General features: G+C 29.6%; 1 protein-coding gene across 6 annotated transcripts in view; it reads right to left on the bottom strand.

The window, feature by feature from the left end:
• LOC141528030 (neural-cadherin) overlaps positions 1–23211 on the bottom strand; it is an 86348-nt gene that overhangs the window by 35597 nt on the left and 27540 nt on the right. For 3 of the 6 annotated variants that reach the window (XM_074243877.1, XM_074243861.1, XM_074243885.1), the window contains 4 exons: positions 22393–22583; positions 16556–16757; positions 16270–16452; positions 14242–14431 (listed from right to left, as the gene is read on the bottom strand). In XM_074243877.1, coding sequence (XP_074099978.1) covers positions 14242–14431; positions 16270–16452; positions 16556–16757; positions 22393–22583 — 766 coding nt within the window. Of the gene's footprint in view, positions 1–1590; positions 1961–14241; positions 14432–16269; positions 16453–16555; positions 16758–20874; positions 21066–22392; positions 22584–23211 lie in introns of those variants that run through there. The other 3 variants (XM_074243869.1, XM_074243893.1, XM_074243901.1) reach the window with 3 other exon arrangements.

The raw sequence follows: 23211 nt of genomic DNA, 5'->3' as shown, positions 1-23211 counted from the left end.
CAAATAATTTACTCAGTCAAATTTTTTACAAAATTTTTCTTTTAATCAGCAGTAGCTAAATTGATTTATTAAATTTTTTTGAATTAAAAAATGATCAAACTTTACAAAAATTGAAATAAATTTTTTTAATCTACAAAAATTTTTTTCCATGTAATTTCCAGGTAAAAAAAAAAATTAATTAATATTATAACCGATATCGTAAAAAAACTCAGCACTTTTTGAAAAAAAAAAAAAAAAAAAAAAAAAAAAAAAACTAGCAAATTAGCTCCTCTCATTCACTCACACACTTACACTCTCACGAATGCATTTATATATACATTAGATAGATATATCAAAGGCACATAGATCTAGCGCACTCGGTGGTTTCGGTGGTAAAGTCCGTTCAGCTGTGCTTGAAAAAGAATTGAGAGGAAAATTAAATAGTATATTACACACCGAGGGAAGTAAAGTAAGAAATGTCTCAGATCACATGTAATTGTTGGCCGAGGCGAAGCCGAGGTCAACAAACATGTGATCTGAGGCTTTCTTATTTACTTCCCGAGGAGTGTATACTATTTTTTTCCCTGACGAAGGTGTAAAGCGGAAACTTTGTTTAGCGCAGCGGGGCTAAAGTTGACGCTTTACACCCGGAGGGGAAAAAAAAATAGTACGCCTTCATCACCCGGATAAAAAATGGGGCACTTTTGAATCAAGTGTCTATAATTCATTTTAAAAATAGAAAAAAAAAAAAAATAAATAAAATAAAATTCTTTGGATAAAAAAACAAAAAAGCATTTACAAAAGATGACTTGGTACTATGTACCAGTGGAATTGAAGGAAGAAATAAATTTAAAAAGCATTTAGTTCGTAAATAATAGTCTCATTAAAAATATCATTTTAAAAGTACGCGAGTGTAAATGTTATATTAATTAAAAGACAACGATAAATATGTATAATATATGAATATATTGTCAAGCGTTTCCATTAATTATTTTAAATTTGCGAAAGCAAACAATGTATACGCTGTACAAATCCACAAGCTGAAATATATATTTTGGTGGTTAAAAAATAATTGATAAAAGAACGAATATATGTTGTAACTCGCCGGAAAGCCCACTAATTAAATTTAACAATATATATATATATTTTTTTTTTACTGCATCCTCAAAAAATAAACCACTAATGATGGCAAAACCGAGAACAATCGTGCAGTGGCTCGTCGATTTGTTATGCTATTGTTTTTAGGGACTCGATCGGAGCGAAATTTTATTAATTTAGTAAAAAGTCGGGTGTGATAAATCCTGTTAATAATTATTTTAATTATTTATGCAATAATACTTCTGTAATTAATTTTTCTCTGAATATAAAATTTTATGCAATATTTTCTTTGGGTTAATATTTTGTCTAAAGGACAAGCGATACGTCAAAAGTGATGAGAACCTTTTTTATAGAAAATTGAATTTCCTACAAAATAAGTCTCTTATAATTTTTTTAATATCCCAAATTTCACTCACAATTTAAATTTAAAAATTCACAAAATTTTTCCGACAAAAATTCACTGAAAATTAGCAAAAATAAAATAAACCAGCCGATAAAAATAATCAGAATTACCTAAATAAGTGCTGTTGGTTAAAACCCAAAACAATTTAAGCGGATCAACCATTAAATCACAGTCATCCCAGCAGTTGGCATCGAACAATATCACCAGTAAATCCAAACTTAGTTAAAGTAGTTGTAACAGTAAAAATAATTATTGTTGCTGGTGGAATCCACGCAACAAATCTTGAGAGCTCTTTTATTGAACCATTTATCAGCACCATCGATTAACCCACACACTAGAACTCACAAAGTAGCAGAATAGAATCCAAATCCTCGAAGTTTATATCGTCTGATCGCGTATTTTACAAATAAACTGTTCAGTAGAACAAAGTAACACTGGCGCCTGGAGTACTATACCGACTCCACTTACACTGAGCTCGAACTAAAAGTTTACTCGAATATCAGAGTCCCGGGGAACCGCGGCACCGTTATCGCACCTGTCAGAAGCATGTTCATTTTTCTTCTTATTTTTTTATTTTATTTTATTTTATTATTCCTCTACTTTGTTACCAATAAAAAGCAAACTAGTTGAAAGTTGTTACTTTCATGCCGTTCAATTGCAATCAAATCACATATGACATATATATGTATATAAACACATATATCGCGAGTTCATAAAACAGACCGCGTGTGTGTCGCGACTAGCGAGCCTTCGCGATGTACGATATACGGTAGCGGTGGTACATAAGGGTGTCAGGCAGAATCTGTGTGGATAGTATCAAGGCGTCCTTTGTGAACCCCGCAGAAGAGGTAAATTCACTACGCTTGCGCAGGAAATCCGCGGGGCGCACAATCTACCCCTCAGTCAATATACTGTGACATGAGCTAACACGCGGTGTAGGGTGGGACTTCTGAGAATGAGAATGAGTGTGAGAAAAAGTCAAAGAAATGAGATCCAAGATGTGTGAGTGGAGTTTTAGGGTGGACCTCCCTCCTCCACCCCCGGAGTTTGCTTACAACTTTGAATATGACTCGGAAAGTGACGGGTGAGAAATGAAGTTTGGTAAATCTTAATATCCAGATTTTTGACACTCTGATGGAAAAATTTACTCGGTAAATGGAGAAATTAACTGGAAGGATTTAAAATTTTTTTTTGGTTTAATTTTTAAAATTTTGAGAGTATTATTTAGCGTAAAAATATTAAGTAATTTAAAAAATTGGTTCAAAAATTTTTCTGTTTGATTTAATTTTTAAAAAAATTATTTTCTTGGTTAGATTTTTTTTTTTTTTTTTTTTTTTACTTGGAGCAAGTCAATATTTTTATTTTCAATATTCAATTTATTTAAAATATCTTACCATCTATTGTGTCATTTAGTGAATCGTATACATTACAAATGGATGGAAAAAAAAAAAAAAAAAAAAAAAAAATCGATTTGTATAAATTGATAAGAATGGAGTAGAGTAAATAAAAATCTATAATTTGCGGTTGAAGCTTAAGGCGAGGAGAAAAGTAAAAAACAAGTACTATAAATGTGAGAATAGTGTAAAGAGTAAATAGAGTGACATTAAAATGCATATTTTATAAATAAATAAATAAATAAATAAATAAATATAAATGGATGTCCTGCGGGTGCTATAACGATGGAAGAAAAAAGTAAACAAAGGTTTATTGTATCAATGAACTGATGAATGGTAATTCAGTGGACTGCAACACATAGATGAGTAGAGAGTGAAAAGTCGAGAAAATAAAGTTTAAAGCGATAAGAGATGTTTGCGGGTATGTGACCCAGGAGTCAGGCAACAACACGGTGACGCTCTCGGTCCTCTTATCGTTATTCACTCGAGGACTCCCTTGTGTGCTACCCGCTCTAATATATATATAGATGTATCTGTAGTCTGTATAATGGCGTAGTAGGCCAGAACAGTCTAGTTTGAGAGCGAACTGTGTGCAGTGTGCGCTGGAAATCCATGGAAATGCGTAGAGCTTATTGTTCACACTCTCGTTCTCTAGTCGCTGGTGACGGGGGACTGCCCGAGCTCTTTGTAGGATCTATTATATGGGAGCTGTGTGTGAAGTACTTTATTATATATGCTCAGATCTATCATGAGCTCGGGTCATGCTGAAATTATTGTTGGGAGAATTTAAGGAATAAAAAACTTGCTTTTTATGATAATAATAATTATTATAAGCTTAATTGAAAATTTTACAACTCCATCCTAAATAAAATTTCGCAAGATTTTTCCAACGCTTTAATTGAAAATAAATTTTGAAATTTTCTTTCTTTCCTAAATCACTGTCTAAATTAAAATGCTAAAAAAAACCCTCAATCATCCGCCTATTACCCACTTCACACAATTACCCTCTAAAAATTTCGAAGTGTAATCAGTTTTTGGCTCCCGAGTCCTGTAATTGGTAATAATTTATAAAAAAGTTTCTTCAAATATTGACTCACTCAGCGGAGTTACCGTAATAAAATTAAGTTAAAACGCGAGGCAGACTTATATTTAAAAAGGAAATATATAAAGTGAAGTTTACATTTAAAATCCGCAGAAGTATGTACTGAACATTGTAGTTATAAAATTTTATTTTTTTTTTTTTCCGGCAAGCATGTAGGTATGTCAGTTTAAAAATTGTCAGAGTGGATTTTAATACCTTGAAACATGAAAATCAAATAAAAAACGGAGTAAAATATTCCCCAGTACTTCTAAATCTTCTGCGTACATGAGCATAGTAGAGTAGAACATTTTTTTTTTTTTTTTTAATATTTAATATTTCGTCTCCAAGAATTTTTTTTCCCGACTACTTATAATAATTATAATTATCACTATCATTAATATTAATATTGTATTGCATAATATAGCCTTACGTATTACGTACATGAGTGTGGTTTTCCAGGACATGTATACTTACTGTATTACGTAAATTTCGGTTAGAATCAGGATGGAAATAATTATTCGTATCTGTATATAATATACCCAGTAAACTCCGGAGTAAGTTGACAAATAAATTTTAGATACGTGGAAATAATTATTTTAAAACATAAATTATCATAAAATTAATTTTACTTGAGTTTAGTGGCGTTAAATTATTCGGATTATCAAAAAGCAATTATTCGCACGCCTTAGGCGCGAAAGCTTCTCTTTGTGTGCTTTGTTTTCAAAATGTTAAACTTTGTCATTTAATTTATCAACAAAGCAGGTGTTTATAGATTTAATAGTTGACACAAACGTTATATTAACGATTTAAAATTATCGGGACAATGTCATTAGTGGATAGCGGATAGCGAAAAACAAACGGTATTGACAATAAACTCAGGAACAATTTGCGGTAAAGTTACGTGCCGTTTTGTCACATTGACGTACATTGGTCTATACAAATAATTACCAGTGCGAAATATGCCAAAAGCATTTATTGTTAGTTTCACGACAATTCATTTAGCATCATGGGAATTTCCCAAATTTATAATGACGTGTGCTGGTTATTTATACTGTTTAGGCATTGTCTCTTAACAATATAAATTGTCCAGTACATATGGAGGTTATATGTGCTAATTTTCTCTTCTCTCTTTACTTTACAAGCACAATAGTAGCTACAAATAGCGGTATGTTGGACGCGAATTGGCTGTGTATGACGCCCGGGTGAGCATACTTAACAGATGTTTATAAACAATGTCAAAATACTGTTTGTGGTGTTAACAGAAAATTAATTACACAAAATGCCGAGTCGTATACTAGTATAGTAAACGGTAGTAACAACCTGATTATACATGCATTATTAATTGTTCAGCCGAGAATTGTTTTAGAAGCTTTTATACTTTATTAATTGTTATCCTCTCGTACATGTAACTGTTATACTTCATAAGAGGTGATGTCATTTAATTGCGATGTATTTAATTTAACAAATTACAAAATTAAAAAAATTTTAATTCTGGCTCTAATATTGAAGATACAAAAAAATCATAAGATACATTTTAAGTAGAAAACTTAATTTATTTCAAATAAAGTTCTTATCAATTTTTTTCTCTCTTCCTTTTTCCAGGATTTGAACTTTGAATTAATAACTGAAGTCATATAAATTAATCATCAGTTTCAAAAGTTTAAAATTTAATTTTTGGCTTAAAATAAAATTCTTTACAAATAATGATTTAATGTATATAAAAATTTCTTTGTGAGATATTTCTGCTAAAAAGATTGAATACTCTAATATTGATTAATTTATTCAGGAATATTCCACCCAAGTCCAAAAATTAGTATTCATTACAAAAGTTTTTAGACAAAATGAATTTTTTCTTTCACAAGCGATAGCAAAGAAACCACAAAGTAAATTAGCAGCTCTAATTGTACACTTGTTCATACTTTGAGTTAAATTCAAAATTCAAACGCTCGCGAGCGATATTAATTATATGTTTAATATTAAACTCAAATTTAAATTCACAATACAGTCATTAAGCCAAATTCATAAAACTTTTAAAGATTCAAACTTTTAAAAATAATAAAAAAAACATCGGCGTATTTTAGGTACATTACGCTAAAGTATATAAATATTTGGCAAATAATTTCCTTCTGTTTGTTTTGGTTCTCTTAAATATTATTTTTCCCTTTTAAAAAGTAAGCAGCGTACCTACTTTGTTTGGGTCGCGGTATATCAAGTTTGGAAATATGAAAGTTTCCTCAGGCGTTACGGTTTCAAAGAAGTCGTGGAAAAGGTGATGAACAAGTTCGTAAAAGTTGATGATAAGGAGCAAAAAGTTTTTTTTTTTTTTTTTATAAATAAGGTACAAAAAAGTTTTAGTTTTTTTCAAGCCCGCTGAAAATAATTTGAAACTCCTTTTTATCTTTCACGTCTATTTTTTTCGAGTAATGAAATTAGGGGCTTAAGTGATATCGGGGATTTACAAAATAGACAGATTAAATTTTTCAATAAACAATAATCCAATGTAGCTGGATGATAAACTGCATAGACGGTATAGTCGACTAATAAAGTAGAATTTAATTACCGAAATTCAATTACCAATATTTCATCAGTACGTTAACGTCAATCGAGATATTCTGAATAGTTTATTGATACGATGATGCACACATATACATATACATGAGGATACACGCGTGTGTTTTTGTGCTGTATTAAATGTTGAGTATGATGGATGGCTGCTGTAGATTGAGTTTCTAAACTATATTTTTTTCATGTATGTGGAGCATAAATGACCGAAATTCATGTAAAATTGTTATTTTTGTTTATTTACACTCATTGAATTTCACTTCATCCCGACTAAATAAACATTGTCGAATATGAGCCTCAAATATCGCTTCCGTGTATTGTCGTTTTTTTTTTTTTTTTTTTTTAATACTGTAATCAAACAAAGCTATTGACAGCAATGAATTTTTTTTTCATGTTTTAGTTAATGTGCGAGTTTAAATGCATGACAGAACTAAATTTAGAAAAAAAATCCGAGCTTCCAGTTCTCGGAACACATGTTCAGAGACTGAATTATAGACTTTTTATCAATTATTTGAATATGAAAATATGAATTCTGCAAAACGATTTCACAGGTGTTTTTATTCCGTACTCGGTGTATTTTTTTTAAGGAATGAACAGGAAAAATGTTGGTTGGACATTTGAATTCTCTCAGACTCTGAAAAACTTTTGATTTTTTTTATGGCAATCGATAAAATATGCTTAAAAGGGAACTGGAAAATTATACATTTTCCTGGAGGATATTAATTGATTTTTTTTTTTCCATAAATGGGAAATTTTGTAGTGGTTAGAGAATTTGTTGATTTGAATGTTGAAATTTGAAATTAATTGTCGATAAATAACGAAATAATTGGAGGTTGTAAAGCCACTAGAATAACTTTGGTAATGATCAATGAAATTGAAGGATAAATTTAGAAAGTTAACAGATAACATATCCATAAACTGGAGACTAATGGTAATGATAATGATAGTGATAGTAAACTACATTAATTAGTCGGGAGGGTTCTTGGACAAAGGAATTTATCGATTGCAATATTAATTAGTTGGTAAAAAGTCTAGAGAAGCATTATCGGAACAATTTAATTATCCCGTTGGTTCGATTCTGATAAATGGATATTCGAGTAAGAGGACTGAGCTAAACTGAAAAAGTTGTGTTGAAATATTTATCTCGATAAAGTATCGCAGGGAGTTGGAATGGAATGGAACTGAAAGTTATATTTTTGAGAGCCATTCTCTGAAATGTTCTCTCGTACTTTGATAATTTAAATTGAATTTATAGTTATTATTTCTATTGTATTGTGTTATATAGACAGAAACATAATAATCTCGATTTACGGTTAGATATTTATGGATAAATATGTGAGTTGTCTCTGTGTTTTCTATATTATTATCATTTAGCAATATATGTGTTTTATTCAGCTCTCAGTTTGTTGTTTAAGTACAATACAAGATATTTATGGATTTTCGAACCAATAATCCGAGAATGCTAAGTTAAGTTATGAATTTGATTAACATTAATTGTGGTAGTCTCTATTGATGTAAGCTGCACTTGCGCACAGATTAATTTCCCTCGAGTAAAAGGGTTTTCCCGTACTGTTATGTGTGTTACCACAATGTGAAATTCCATTTCAAAATAACATTGTAAATTCCTCTTTTATTTATTTATATATATGTTATTATTATTTAATTTATTTTTTTGGAAAAAGAGAGAGAGAGAGAGAGAGAGAGAAGAGAAAATCAACTAAGGTAAGGCAAGTAGTCCCAAGTAGCAGTTAGTAGGTTGAAACTTTGGTCTGTTAGGTGCTCTTAAAGTAGTCAACAACTCTTGTAACCATTTTGTGAACTTTTTTTCCTCACCGACCGCAGTGTAGGGTGGGAATTGCTTTATGACTTCAACCCCAAATTCAACATTTATTATTTATGACCCGACGTTTAAAGGCCGCTTGGTTAGTTTCGATACCAATTAAATGTCAAAAACTTGAGGAATTCGGTTAATAAATTTCATTCTGCAACTGAACCGATTCTTGACGTCAATTTATTATGATTTTGCTCTGCTGAATTGCATTTAATCTAATTTAAATCATTTGAAATACAGCTGACAATTTTTAATATCGAAACTGCGGTGATGTTGATTGCTTTAATATTATTTATCAATGTGTTACTTTTCATGTGTTTAGAAAACTTAGAAAAAAAAAAAAAAAAAAAAATGATAGTGGATAAGCAGACCGGGTTTTTCAGCGAAATAGTTCCGAGTTATTACATTTTTAGCGTATTTGTTAGAGTATTGGAAATTTTATTATCGCTCAAAAGATTTAATTCAATAGCAATAGCAAGTAGTATCTAGTAGTTTTATCGTATATCGCTTTAGTTCTGTTCCGGATCGGATCTGTGCATAGTATGCGAGTACACCAGCAGCGACCGTAATGATACACTGCGCAACTATTATGTATATACATATATACAATTCAATTATACGGCACCCCATCCATGTATGTACGACTGTATTGAATATACTTGTACCTTGTACATGTATAGTCGGCAAAAGAAGGTTAATTTATGGGTTTCCGTGTCAATAAGCCAAGAGTAAGTTTAATTCAGGAAGTATACATGTATTATTTTATGTTTGAGCTGAGTACTTCTCCATGCTCCTTTTTTACTGATATATAAATTTAAAAGTCACTTTGAAAGCAAAAGCTAGTAAATAATCCAGCTTTTTGTGCTTCAATGATTTACAATTAATTTCAAAACTAACAGAACAATTCTTCATCAACTCTCTGGATTCATTATATAATTTTAACTAAAGTGTTGATAGATAAAAATATAAAATATTTATTTATATTATTAATTCTTGGATCAATTACTGGAAAATATAATTAAGAAAAAAGGGTAAAAATTATAGACTGATCTTATCAGCCGTATTCGTAAAATTTTACTCACCGTTTTACTCAATCCTTAGAAAAAAATTATGAGTAGTGAGGATTTAATAGAAACGATGTTTTAGTTTTCGCAAAAATAATTAATCTTCAGTTTCATTTAAAAATATTTCATGAAGTTCACAGTTGTGATAAAAACCGATTCTCTCATTTGTAAGTCTGTATTTTCTGAAATTAATGTAGTTGTCTCTTGGCAACCTAAGCCAAAAGCTTAAGTCATAAGCGCTGTTAATTATAGTTTCCATTAAAAGCCACGCTCGAATTACTCCCGAGTTTTTTAAAGGCCATAAAAAATTTTTACTGATAATAATTTGATTAATTTTATTTACTCTTGATTTTTATCAGAGTTTACTGCGAGTAGTTTCTAGTTCCCGCAAAATATGAGCATGAATGTCGGGAATAATTAAATAAAACAGTTGATGGGTTATATATTAAGGGAAAAAAAAAAAAAAAAAAAAAATATTTTAAAACGCTTGATAAAATAGTCAGATTTAGTGAAAAATATTTGGGCATTTGGAATAGAATATTACTCCGTGGAAAATAAATATAAAAATAAAATGTAAATCCGGATTTGGTTCAGATTGAGATTAATTTTATGGGTACAAGTTTTATGGATTTTCCGATAATTGGTGTTGCCTTTTCTACCATTGAACGACTTGTCTCTCGATGAATTTCTCCGTGAATCAAAGTAGTAATTTCGTTGGACATACAACCGATATTCATAGCCATTGTACACATGTTTTTCTGCTGAAACTCAGCTTTATATTTACGGGAAAACTCACAAAATATATCACGCTGCAGATGCCCCGTTATTAAAATTTATCGAAACTAATAGTTGCTTTTCCTCATATACAAACTCTGTAACTGTACATACGTCTATACAAATGTGCACTGCACTGTGGCTATAAGAGTTCTGTACAGTTAATGTTTACGTCCACGTCAGCTTTTATTGATCAACTACCAAGACTCGACATGGACATTACGCTTCATTGTTAAATTGCATTGTTCTAGAATTTCACTATATCGGCTTTCATTTATCTTCATTACCGTAATTAAGTGCTGCAATACAACTAATTTATTATTATCGTCTTCTATTATTGAATAAAAAAAATAAAATGATCTTTAATAGTCATAATAATTAAATAGTTCCAATTTTTACACTTGATTTATCATCAATTGCTTAAATTTAAAATTCTAACCAAGATATTAAAAATATGAAAAAATTATAAGAGACCTTTTTTGTAAGAAATTAAATTTTACCCATTCAGGATTAAATGCTCGTGAAATCCCATCTTAAGTATGTTGGGAGTATACTAAATACAAAGTCGGTAGGTCTGGTAGTTTCAGAGATTCAATGAATCAAAAATAAGCTTTTATATTTATCAACAACAATAATAAAAGCTTCAAATTTATGTCAAAGGGTTTCGAAATTAAAAAAAAAAAAAAAATAGATACTTTTTTATTACATCGTGACTCGAGAGTTAAATTTTTATTTGTTCGCCTTTAGTAAATATTAAACAAAAACATTAATAAATAGGGTATTAAAAACAAAGTCGATCATGCGAAAAGTTGAATATTCTCTTTAACCATTATACGGAAAATATTAAAAAGCTTATTTATGTTTCACGGAGGCGAGCATTTAAATTTTGTTTAATAAAATTTTTAAAAGGGTAGGAAAAATGATTAAAAATATTTGATAAGAAAGATAATCTAAAATCTCAAGATAAGACACCGTTAGTACTCTATAGAAAGATACTTTAAATGTATAGCCATATAATCGTGGATTTAGTAATTTTATTTGTGTCCGGAGTCTGTATACATGTATACAACAGGAGAAGGGAGGGGGCTCTTTTATCTTATATATTTGGAGCATTGGAGAACGTCACCGTACTTTACTTGGAAAATAAAACCGATATCCACTTTTCAGAGCTGATCCTATAACGAGATTTAAACGGACAGAACGACAGGCTTTTTCGTGGCATTCAAAACTTTTCAATAGGATTCCCAAAGCATTTACTGCGACAACCGAATACTTTTATGCATCATTATATAAACTAACAAGGCCGGCTATATATATATATATATATAATATACTCGACAGTCTAGGTGTATATATATATATAATAGAGAAGAGCGGCATTATGTGTGCTTGACGAAAGTTCTCGTTATCCGTCTTAGTATCGCAAACTTTCCGCCCTCAGTTGACACTTAACGTTAAAATGTTTTTGCGAAATTCCGTCTAGCAAATCTACTTTATCTTCCGCCTCGGATCTCTTGACTTACATCGAGACTCTCACATATAATACATATGTGCCATAAATCTCAAATACCGTTTACGTTTTTTACCCTTGAATTTTCTTAAAGGAAACTAACCTGTGACAGTTGGATATAAAACCACGTCTATCATATACTCACGTGTCATATTTGGATTTTATCTATCTTGTTTATACCATCGGTGGCTGGCTAAATTTAGATTTCCATCTCGGGATCAAGTATTTTTAGATTGCTCTTAAATGGGACACTCTTTTCTCGGGATTTTAATATTCATTCGTTGGGTTTCATGTCAGGTGTTGTTATTATTATGAAAAAGTGTCAAATTTATAATAAAGTAATTGATTTTTGTATCTTACGTTTTTAAAACCGAGTTTTAATTTATAAAAAAAATATTATTACAAGATACGATAAAAAATGTTTACTGAAATAAAAAAAAAAATTTTGTGTTTTATCTTAATTCTTAATAATTTTATCTTTTGCAAATCAAAAAGACAATGCGTATAAATTTCGCGAGGAGCTTTAACTAAGCATTAACTAAGCCCGAGATTAGTCGAAGATTAAGTTGATACCAACGCATTATTCTCGAGTGTACAATTAAATGAAAATTCTTCAATGGATTATAAAATTATTAAATTATAAATTGCCTTGAATTGTTTTTTATTATAAAAATTGTTTATTATTATATTATAAAAAAAAATTCAATTTTTCCAATGCGATGATAAAAATCAGAGATTCATTTTTAATTAAAACATTTCAATTGGAAGTTAAATTTGATAACAAATTTTTTTTTTTTTTTTTTTTTTTATAAAACCACAGCTTTTACAAAAAACATAAAATGAAAAAAAATTAATACATCAGAGCCATTAGACCGCTTTTTTTATATTAGTTTGCCGAGGGCAGTAATATCCCGAAATATTTTGTACACCTCGAACGCTAAGGTCCAATTTTTTTCTATTAACAATAATATATAGTGGGATCGATAAAAGTAGGAAACAAAAGAAATTTCTTTTTTCCTCGAAGCAAAAACATTTTTCTCTTAATTAAGGTCTAAGGATATAATTAATTTAAAAAAAAAAAAAAAAAAAAAAAAAAAAACCTATCTTGCGCATTGATCAGAAAAAAGGATTTCTTTATTAAAAACAAAAATTCCTATATTGAAAATAAGCTTCTTCTATTCCTGCAACATCTTGATCCTGTCGAACAACAACCAATAAAAAGTATAAGCCGAAAGTTTAATATTGAAACACCTCGTGGATATTAAGCAGATTTAGAGCTCCGAAATTATTAACAGTACAGTTGAGCTTTAGTTTTCTCCATAGTTCAAAATTTGCGGACAACTGAATTGTGCTAATGTAAATCCTTCAAACAAAATTCATGAGAGTTTCTTTCGTAGGATTCAATTCGGTGGATAATAAGATGGATTTAAGTTATATATATTTTTTTTTTTTTTTTTTTTTTTTTTTTTTTGCTTAATATACAGAAGAATCTATTTCTTTTTCAATTCAGTAATCTTACACGGAGAATTAAGTTTCAATGCTCATTATGAAATCTTTAATTTGATTCCAACAAGTTTCATAATTATTTTTTGCAACTAGTAATTTAATGGTGTAAGTTGATACTGAAGTACAATTTTTTAGTATCAGTCTTCGTTGTGAGACTGACTTCTGTTCAGGTGGTCGAATTACTGAAATGATCAATAAAGCTTTTCTTGAATTGAATTTTATTTTTTAATGAAAAAATTCTGAAAAATTTTAATAATAAATTCTGGCTTAAATTTTATATAGACGTCAAAATTATATCAAACTTTCTTTGTAAAAAATTGTATTCTTCATAAAAAAAGTATCAATAAATTTTTTCGTATCATGCTTTCTTTAGCCAGAATAATACTTCAAAGCCAGAAACTGTTGAATATTATCTTTATCTACAAAATTAATATTTGTACAAATTTTTTTGCAATAAATTTCTTCTGAATTTATTTTCTTAGCTATATTATCTCATGTGTATTACTAACGATTGTCAGGTCGGGAGTTCATTAGTGAATAATTGCTCTAATGAGGGAAAGTAAATTGATAGTAAAAGTAAACTCGCCGCTTGACGTTGATTTGTTGAAGTTTGTAAATTAAAATAATAATTTTGGGTTTAATTCTGAATAGAGGAGATTGAAAAGCGAGGTATTAAAGCATCAAGAGGAACTAAACTGTGAAAATAGTACAAACAACAAAAGTTTCCACGGTGAAACTCGTAATTCTGAGAAACATACTAAATCCAGTTTGAGGAATTAGTGAGAAAATCCGACGAGAGAAATCCGTTTGGGGAAATTTTCAATGTGAAACTAATTCCTCCTTGCGAATGTAAAATTCAGTTATTTTATTTCGACGAGCTCGGTTTTGCTCTACATCCAATTCACCATCTACCAGTCCCTTTTTCACTCGGCCAATATTTTATTTTATTCGCTTTAGCAAATATAATTTTTCACTCCTATTTATTTTATTAAACTCTCAAATAATACAATATAGAACGTTGAGTATTGAATAAACTCACCAGAATTAGGTTGTCCGTTGCTATTGGGTCGTGCTGATGGCGCTCCATCCCGAGCTTCAACCTCCAGAGCGTAAGCTCCTTGCTTCTCGCGATCGAAGATCACTTTGGTAAATATTTCTCCGGTCTCACGGTTGATTTCAAAGTAATCTTTTCCCTCATTTCTGTTACTATTTACCACGTAATAGGTTACCTGGATAAACAAACAAACAAACAAATGAACATTTTTATCGCTTCGTTAATTATTTATCAACTCTTATTTATTCAGTATTCCTACTGACCTTAATATAAGCTCAACAATTTTTTTTTCCCTAAGTACGACCATTAAATCTTTAATTTTAATGGCTATTTGCCGTAAATCTTTCAACAGTGAGTAATAATTTCTGTTTCAGCGTAATGGATTACTTTAAGCCTTTTAATATTCATTTATTTGAGTACTTAATAAATATTTCAACAGGGTTGTTAAATTTTTTTATTACGCTAGTGTAAAAGCTCGGAGTTTATAAATAATATTGTAAATTTTACACAAAAACTAGACAATTTTTTAGTAGAGAAAAAAATTTTTTTTAATCAAATATTTATTTTCTAGGGCAAATTATTAATCTTTTTAGTTTAACTTTTTTTTTTTTTTTTTTTTTTTTTTTTTTTTATATATAAAATTATATGAAAAATTTAAATATATAAAACAAAAAAATTTTTTTTAAAATAAAAAAATCTCAATAAACCAACTTTCTCTCGCTATATCAATTTAATAAATAATGTGATATGTTTAATGACGTGTAAGGGAGACTTTTCGGGTTCTGCTGACGTTTCGCTACCTCTGCAATTTCCCAGAAGTGAGAGTAGGTCCAAGATTGTTATTATACAGAGCTAAAAAAATTTTTTAGAACCAAAAATAATATATTGCAGTAAAGAAAAAAACAATAACTCTTGATGCAAAGTAATTTTTTTCAGTGTGTAAATATTATATAATGTAGTAAATGGCTTAGAAAACAATTTCCAGTGTGCTTGAAGGAACTTAAATATAGATAGAGTAAATTACATCGTCAAATAATTCTGAATGTTTCAAAAGTAATCACAAAGCTTGAGGCTCAGAAATTCTTTAGCAAATACTTGGCTTTTATGTTAGCGGTGTTGTTCGCTTTTTAATGATTGCTTGATCAGCAATGTATCAAAAAGGAATTTAGTGAATCTCGCATCTCGCATATGCCACAATATGCTCGCAAGCTTTTGAAGTTTATGAATCAATTTTCAAAGTTGACATTTTTCGAATTCCTTGTTTGTATATTTGCTCTATTGTCGACTCGGAAAGTTAATATCAATTTCCTCCTATTCTGTCTTGTCGTTCAAATATAATTTAAATTTAGTACAACAATAAAGCAAATATTCATCGCAACAAATGGAAATTTTTTTTTTAATTAAAAAAAAATCGATTTTCTTTGCAAAAAAATTCAATTTAAAAGTTTTTTAAGATAAAAAGTAAAAAAAGGAATTTTTTAACAATTTTTCCCTGAAGAGATTTTTTAATTGATTAATGAAAAAAATTAAAAATAATAAAATATAAATTATTACTAACAAGCTATCAACTGAAGAAGCTCCTTGTATTAATTAATTTAAAACAAAAAAAAAAAAAAATAAAATATCACATCAATTAATTATTAATTTCCACTTTACACCTCGCGATTCGGACAGATGTCTAAATTAGCGACACTAAATTGTTAAACAAACGAACCGATGGCTGACAATTTATGTCTGAATCAATCGACACTTTGTCAAGGCAAATATTGTTTCCCAGCGACCTGAATGCAATTAAAACTCGATAGCTTTGTAATTAAATGAAACAAAGGGCCAGAAAAGTTGTAAAATTCGAATCGAACAAACAATCAAGATTATTTATAAATTTCCATCAAAAAGAATTCAGTTGGAGCGTGTGGAACTTGAGAATTCGGTTCGAGCTTTCTTGCATCTTCCGGGAACAGGAACGGGGACGGGAAAGTTTTATTAAGAGTAAGAGTAAACATGTGTAAATACCTTATTGTTCGGCGAAGTGCCGTCTTTGTCTATAGCGTTTACTTGTGTCACTTTGCTTCCAACGGGCTCGCCTTCAAGCACAGTTTCCTGTTCACCTTCCGTAAATAACGGTATTTCATCATTAACGTCCTCCAGTACAATATGGATGGTTGCTTCTGACGCTAATTGTTGCGCTCCGTTATTCTGAAAATTTTGGCAGGGAAATTGATATTTTAAAAATAATTTTTTAAACTTTTTTTTTTTATGTAGCGATCATATTTAAATAAAAAATGAATCTAAAAATTACCTCAACTCTTATCGTCAAATTGTACTCCTTTATGCTCTCGTAATCGAGCGGATGATTGACTTTAATGTCAGCCCAAGTGACATTGTCCTTGGAAGAAGTCTCCGAGCGTTGTTGTAAATAAAATGTATGAAATTTGTTTGTCTGGGCGGTGGAGCCGGGCATTAAGTGGTAAAATACCGTCGGGTTAAGTTCGATCCCCGAGCTGTCGGGCACACAAGAAAAATATAAGTCATGGATGCCCTCGAGCGTGTGACCCGTTGAGTCACCAAACGGGCCGCGTGATAACGAAACGGAAACAGAAACGAGAACGGAAATTTCCCTCTAGATTTTATACTTTATTAATAATTAATAATAACCACTAGCCCTTTAATTAATAATATAGTAATAATTAATAATAATAATCATTAATATAAAACTATGTGTGAGTATGGCTTTAACGAAAGATTCCATGCGACAATTTAATTAAAAATATATGTAATAATATATATATTTACCAAAACTTTATCTAATATAGTTAAACATCTAATTTTTATTTAACCTAACGCACACCTTGCAATTCTAATTCATCACATTTTTGCTAAGCAGTTTAACTTTACTCTAATTACTCTTCTATTTTTTATTTATTAATTTTTATTTTTTGTTCTCGTTTTTTTTTTTTATTTATTTTTATTTATTTATTTATTAATTTTTTTGTAACTAAAAAAAAAAAAAAAAACAAAAATGCTCTCGTTATCGTTTCTCTTGTCCAATTTAACGCCCCCTGTGACTCTAGTGGTTCCTAAACACACTCGCAGGCTGCATTTTCCATCAAAAAAAAGATGCGTGTCTTCTAAAAATTGAAACTATACCGTTAAAATTTAAAATAGTCCTAAATAACTTTATCCCTGTTTGTGTGAAATGAAATTCAAATTTAACCGAACAGAAAATTTATATCCGTATTAAAATAAAGTTAATATTTATTTATTATTTTTTTTCAAGTGCAATTAACTTCACAGATTAATTTTAACAGGCAACTAAATGCAGAAACGATGAATTAATAATTAAATCTCGGACACAAATAACCGCCCGGTAACGAAAAAAATAAATAAAAATGAACAAATAAAATAAATAATGCGTGTATCAATAGTGTGTGATATATATGTTAGTCGCTTAAGCGTGATTCCACGGTAAAATGCGTCTGCATTTGTGCGCGTACGTGTACACATTATCTATTATCAATATTTGCCTCATATTTTATTGTTTGTTTTTTTCCAAAAATTTATTTTGCTGATTTGTTATAATTTATGATAATATAAATATGTAACGTTACAGTTTTAAGCAATTAGCCGGAGATAATTTTCCGATAACGGGAAATAATTTTTTTTTTTTTTTTTTTATTTTTTAATGATCAATAATTTTTTTATAGCTGAGAGATAGACATATACCATAGCCCAGGTTAGAAAATTAGACGGTGCTTCGGAAAAATAAATTTTTTGAGTTATTCCAAAATCTGTGCCGCGTGGTGATCATACGCACATTAAAATTTCACGTGTGTTTGTTTGTGCGCGTGATATTAATATTATTTGTTACCATACATTTATTAGCATTTATAAATTTTTATTTAAAAATCTATAAAGTTACAATAAATATATAGATAACTATAAATGCATCTCGTGACTCCCTTCATCCCAAAACCAAAACCTTCTGTTAATTTTATTAATTAACATGTTGTGTGTTTGTTTGTGTGATGTTTGTTTATGAGTTCGTGCATTTATTTTACCCGTTTTTATTATTTTTTTTTTTGATGAAATATTTTATTTTTTTTTGGCAATTAATAATTTATATTTATCTATTGAATTTTTGGTACTGATAAAAGAAAAACATTCGCGGTTTGCAAAATATTTTAACGGGTCTAAAATTTTTTAAAACTCTACGATATAAACCAACTACGGCCTCGAAGACACTAAATTCAACGCAATTGTAAGCAACTGACGAAACATGCCCAAAAATCAATTACGGCATTCAAAATATATATGTTCGACGTTCTATACTTGATGCAAGTCTCTCTGCAAAAAGGTAATATAACAATTTTTCAATAATAAATTATAATAATAATTGTAATAATATATAATTTTATTCAATTTCAACTAAAAAATTTTAATTCAAATTAAAGGGCTCAAAATATTAAACAAAAATTTTACTCGCATCAAAGTCGGCTACTCTTAAGGCATTCTTTTTAAAACAATACTAAATTATACAAATTATATTAACCGTACCGGCAAAATTTGGGGTACCGGTCATTTATTTTAGAAATTTTTTTCTGTTTAAAAATGTTCAATTTATTTTTTTCAATATAAAAAATTTTTGAAGACAAAATTTAAAATTGCTAAAAATTTAATTTTTTAATTTTTGAACATTTTTTAAAGCATTAATCCCTTGGAAAATATTCCAATTAAAAATATCTTTGATCTAAAAATATCCCATGGGAAAATATCCCGTGCAATAATAAATATTTAACAAGACAAAATGCATGCAAAATAATTTCGGTTTGTATTTAATTTTATTTGTGAGAAAATGAAATAGAATTTTTTATCGTGAGGAATTTTAGTACTTTACAAAGACACGGTTGTGTCAATGTGAAATTATCCGTAGAAAATAATTTTGAAAATTTCAAAACTTAATATCAAAAATATAACTTTGGAAACTGAAAATAAAAACAAGGGATATTTTTTCCAAAAAATTATATAAATAAATGACATTACCATAATCATGCACGGCCAATTTAAATCATGGGACAAAATTTAGCAGATATTTTTAAAAAATTGGAACAATTACTAAAGGGACATAATTTCTAAAAATTTATGACCGATTACTAAAAACTCAGGCACGTGAATTTAAAAAGTAAACTGAAAAATAATAATAATAAATAAAAATAAATTTTGAAAGATGCCAATCATTACGAACAAATAAATATAATGATAATAATATGTATAATAAAATATGGATATCAAAAGTTTAAAAAATCAATTAAATGGGAATTTTCAGGAAGCATCTATGTTGAAGCATGCCCAAAAAATGTTTACGGCACACATATGTATCGAACTAGGGAGTATCAAAACAATAACTATATATTTATCAATATATATATTCTTACAAATATATCGTACTAGAGCACACATATTTGGAAAACTTAATAATTGATAAATTTTAATTTTTTTTTGGAGTATCTGAAATTTAAATGCTTGCATGGAACATGTTAAATATGTGAGCGCCATCAAATATATTTGTATCTATACATATATATATTTATTGCAAGTCGTCTGACGCGCGACGAAAACATTTTTTCTAATTTTAATCAAATCTTAGCCTTTAATATTAAAACGTTTTTTATTTTTGTAAATTACTGTCTCGTCTTTTTTTTTTTTTTTAACGTGAGCAGGCGGAATCTCATGTCATCGCGGGGAATCGTGACTGCTCACGTGACATTTTTGTTTTTGTAAGAAAAAAAATTTTTTTTGTACACAAATTTTATTTATTTATTTATTTTTTTTTTAAATGTCTAAAATCCTAAATTAAAGAATTGAAGCTCTTTCGTATAATTTATTTGTTAATTACTAATTTTTTTTTAAATCAGAAGTATTTTTTTTTTATAATTTCTAATTTAATAAAATTAAATTTTAAGGTCACACAAAATTACTTCGACAAATTTCGTATAAAAAAATTTTTTTTCTTGTCTGTATGCATAAATTTTAATAAAAATATCAATAGTAACCATATTAATAATAGTAATAAAAATGATAATATTAATAATAATAATAATAATAATAATAAAAATTGATAAAAGACAAAAACATAAAGGCAAGTCTTCGTGAACAGCCACACACCGATTAAAGACGTGCATCGAATTGGAATGTAATATAATTGTGCGTATTTCTTTAATTTTCAAATGCAGTGTAATGTATATTGTTTAATTAAATATATCATATATCACCGCGGAAAACAATAATTTTATTGAAAGACGAGACTTGTCATCTGTCGTAGTCAGTCTAAAAATAATATCATGGTGTCACCAGTAGCTTAATTAAAAATTTTTTTGAACCAAATAATAATAAGAATGATAATAATAATAATAATAATTATGATTGGACATATTGTACTGGAACGTGGTATAAAAAATGTGTATAATGTATTTGTAAGTAAGTGAGTAGAGTAAGAGTATTTTATGAATGTGGGTTTCGTACACAATATCAATTAACGTGCACAAGAACAATACTGCCACGAGATTTTTGCGTGCAGGGCGGGTTCGTGCAGCCGCACGGAGCATTAACAGTGTGACAGACCTGGCTTTAACAGACACAACTTTAGCCCCAACGGCTGTGTTCTCTTTACAGTAGATCGGGCCATACGCAACGTGGTCCCATACGGGCGGATTATTAGCACGGTCCACAACGTCAATCTGAACCTCCACGGTTCGCGACAAGGGCGGATAACCCTTGTCTTGTGCCATCGCCTCCAGCTTGTATGTCTCGCGCTACACCAGACACGTGTTTGTTGGTAAAAAACAAATGGAAAAAGAAAAAGAACGGCGTTAGTCTTTACTACATCCGTGGAAAAATCTCACAGACTTATTTATCTCAACGACTTAGACAATTTTCAATTTTATTTATCCATCCAGTCACTCATATTAAATAAAATAAACAAACGGGAGATCACTCCCAAAAAATAGATCTAAATAATCATCTCATTTTAAAATAAAGTTTATGATAATTTATTTGTTATCAATCGCATCGGTCTCTCGCTCGTGTGAGGACGGAGGCAGCAGCTGGAGGCTGAAGGAGAGACGCCAGGACGTCCCGATCGACGATCGTAGGCACCGTGGCTCTCGAAGAATACCTGTATTCACCTAGGAAGTGTCAGTGTTTCATTTATTTAGCACGTTTTTATTTTTCTTCCCCTTTTTTACCATTTTTTTTTTTTTTATTTTATTCATTTTTAGATAGTCCCTAATCTTTACCCTATTGTCGCTAGACAATTTCTGTGTGCACGTACGTGTAAATACATCAATATATTATTTTGTTGATTAATGCTTAATTTTATTGATAGAAAATATTTAAGGAAATTTTATTTTTTATTGGAAAAAATTTTTTAATTTTTATGGAAGAATTTTTATTTAACTATCACCATTTATTATTTTTTTTTTTTACATGGCTCATATGAAAAATTTATTTACTAATAAATAATCAAATGGTATTTAAAAAATTCTCCCCAAAAAATTCTAATAAAAATTTTCCAATAAAATTCTTTCCTAAAATATTTTCCCCCACAATTATTTTCTTAAAAAAAAAATAATTATGGCCTGCTTTAAAAATATATTTGATGAATGGGTGAGCTTTTCCAGCCCACCCACACGCCGCGCTTAACGATACGTGCTTTTATCAATTACCTGTACCATTAATCACTGATATATATTTCTATACTTAAATCTTAAAACTCAAAACTAACTCTTAATTAAAAAAACTAAAATAAATAAAATAAAAATTTGAACTTAAAAAAAAAAAAAATCGAACAAAAGTAACAGAAAGACATGTGAGTGTAAGATGCGGATAGTGAGAAAGATGATTTGTTTGTGTGAGGTAAAGATTGAACATTGACATCAGATAATAGACAATTAAGAGAGTGAGACAGACAGAGTAGAAGAAAGAGAGAGAGAGAGAGAGAGAGAGAGAGAGAGAGAGAGAGAGAGAGAGAGAGTGAAAGAGAGTATATGATAGAGTAAGAGTAAGAAAGAGAGAGTAAGAGAGCACTGCATGGCGCGGCACGGCATGTCTCTTGTCTTGGTCATGTCGTGGCATACAAACCTGGCTTTCACCGACGTCACTACAGTACCCACTGTGACATTTTCTTTGATGTGAATGGGGCCGTATACATTTTGATCCCACAGAGGAGGTTTATTGTTTCTGTCTACGACGTCTAACTCAACGTCCACGTCTGCGAACAAGACTGATGTCCCTTTGTCAGAGGCCCGCACCTTCAGGCGATACCTGTCTCGCTATTGGCAAAACATGGGCCGTCAAGTTACAGGACAATTTTCGGGACCATTTTTATTGTTGTTGGCTGCTGTTGTTCTTTTTTACTAGTTTTTAATATTTTATTTACACTCTAGTCAACCGGCAGTGCCTTCATTTGGGGTCATTATATTTTTTTTATTATTTATTATTATTTTATTTAAATGTTTAATTTACGAAATACGCAAGCCGAAGTCTGGTAGGTATCCCGCGGACTTTAATAAAAAAGATCCCGCGATTGACGAGCCAGATTTCGCTTAGCTCTGCAACACTCAAACGGCATTTATTAATATCTTAATTATTCATTATTTATTAGTTATTATTATAACATCAATTACGTAATTAAAAGTAGGTAGTGAACGCCGCAGTTTGTTTAAGCGACGTTAGGAAGAATGATATATATGTATATTTTTTTTTTTTTTTTTTCATTCATTGATTCATTGATTAATTTTTTTGATGATTAGAATAATTACTGATAATTTTTAGTCTACAATACATATATATCGTGTAGTGACAAAAAGTTAAATACTGGTGCTGCTACTTATCGATAGCGGAAAAAATTATTGTGCAATACAAATTTTCTACTGTACACTGTTTTGTTTTTATTTATAA

The sequence above is a fragment of the Cotesia typhae genome, unplaced genomic scaffold (assembly GCF_013202065.1).
Source record: "Cotesia typhae breed Kobodo isofemale line unplaced genomic scaffold, CoteBio_Ctyphae contig_11, whole genome shotgun sequence".
NCBI lineage: Eukaryota > Metazoa > Arthropoda > Insecta > Hymenoptera > Braconidae > Cotesia > Cotesia typhae.
The sequence above is the reverse complement of the archived record's forward strand: the minus strand, read 5'-3'. Positions and strand labels throughout refer to the sequence as shown.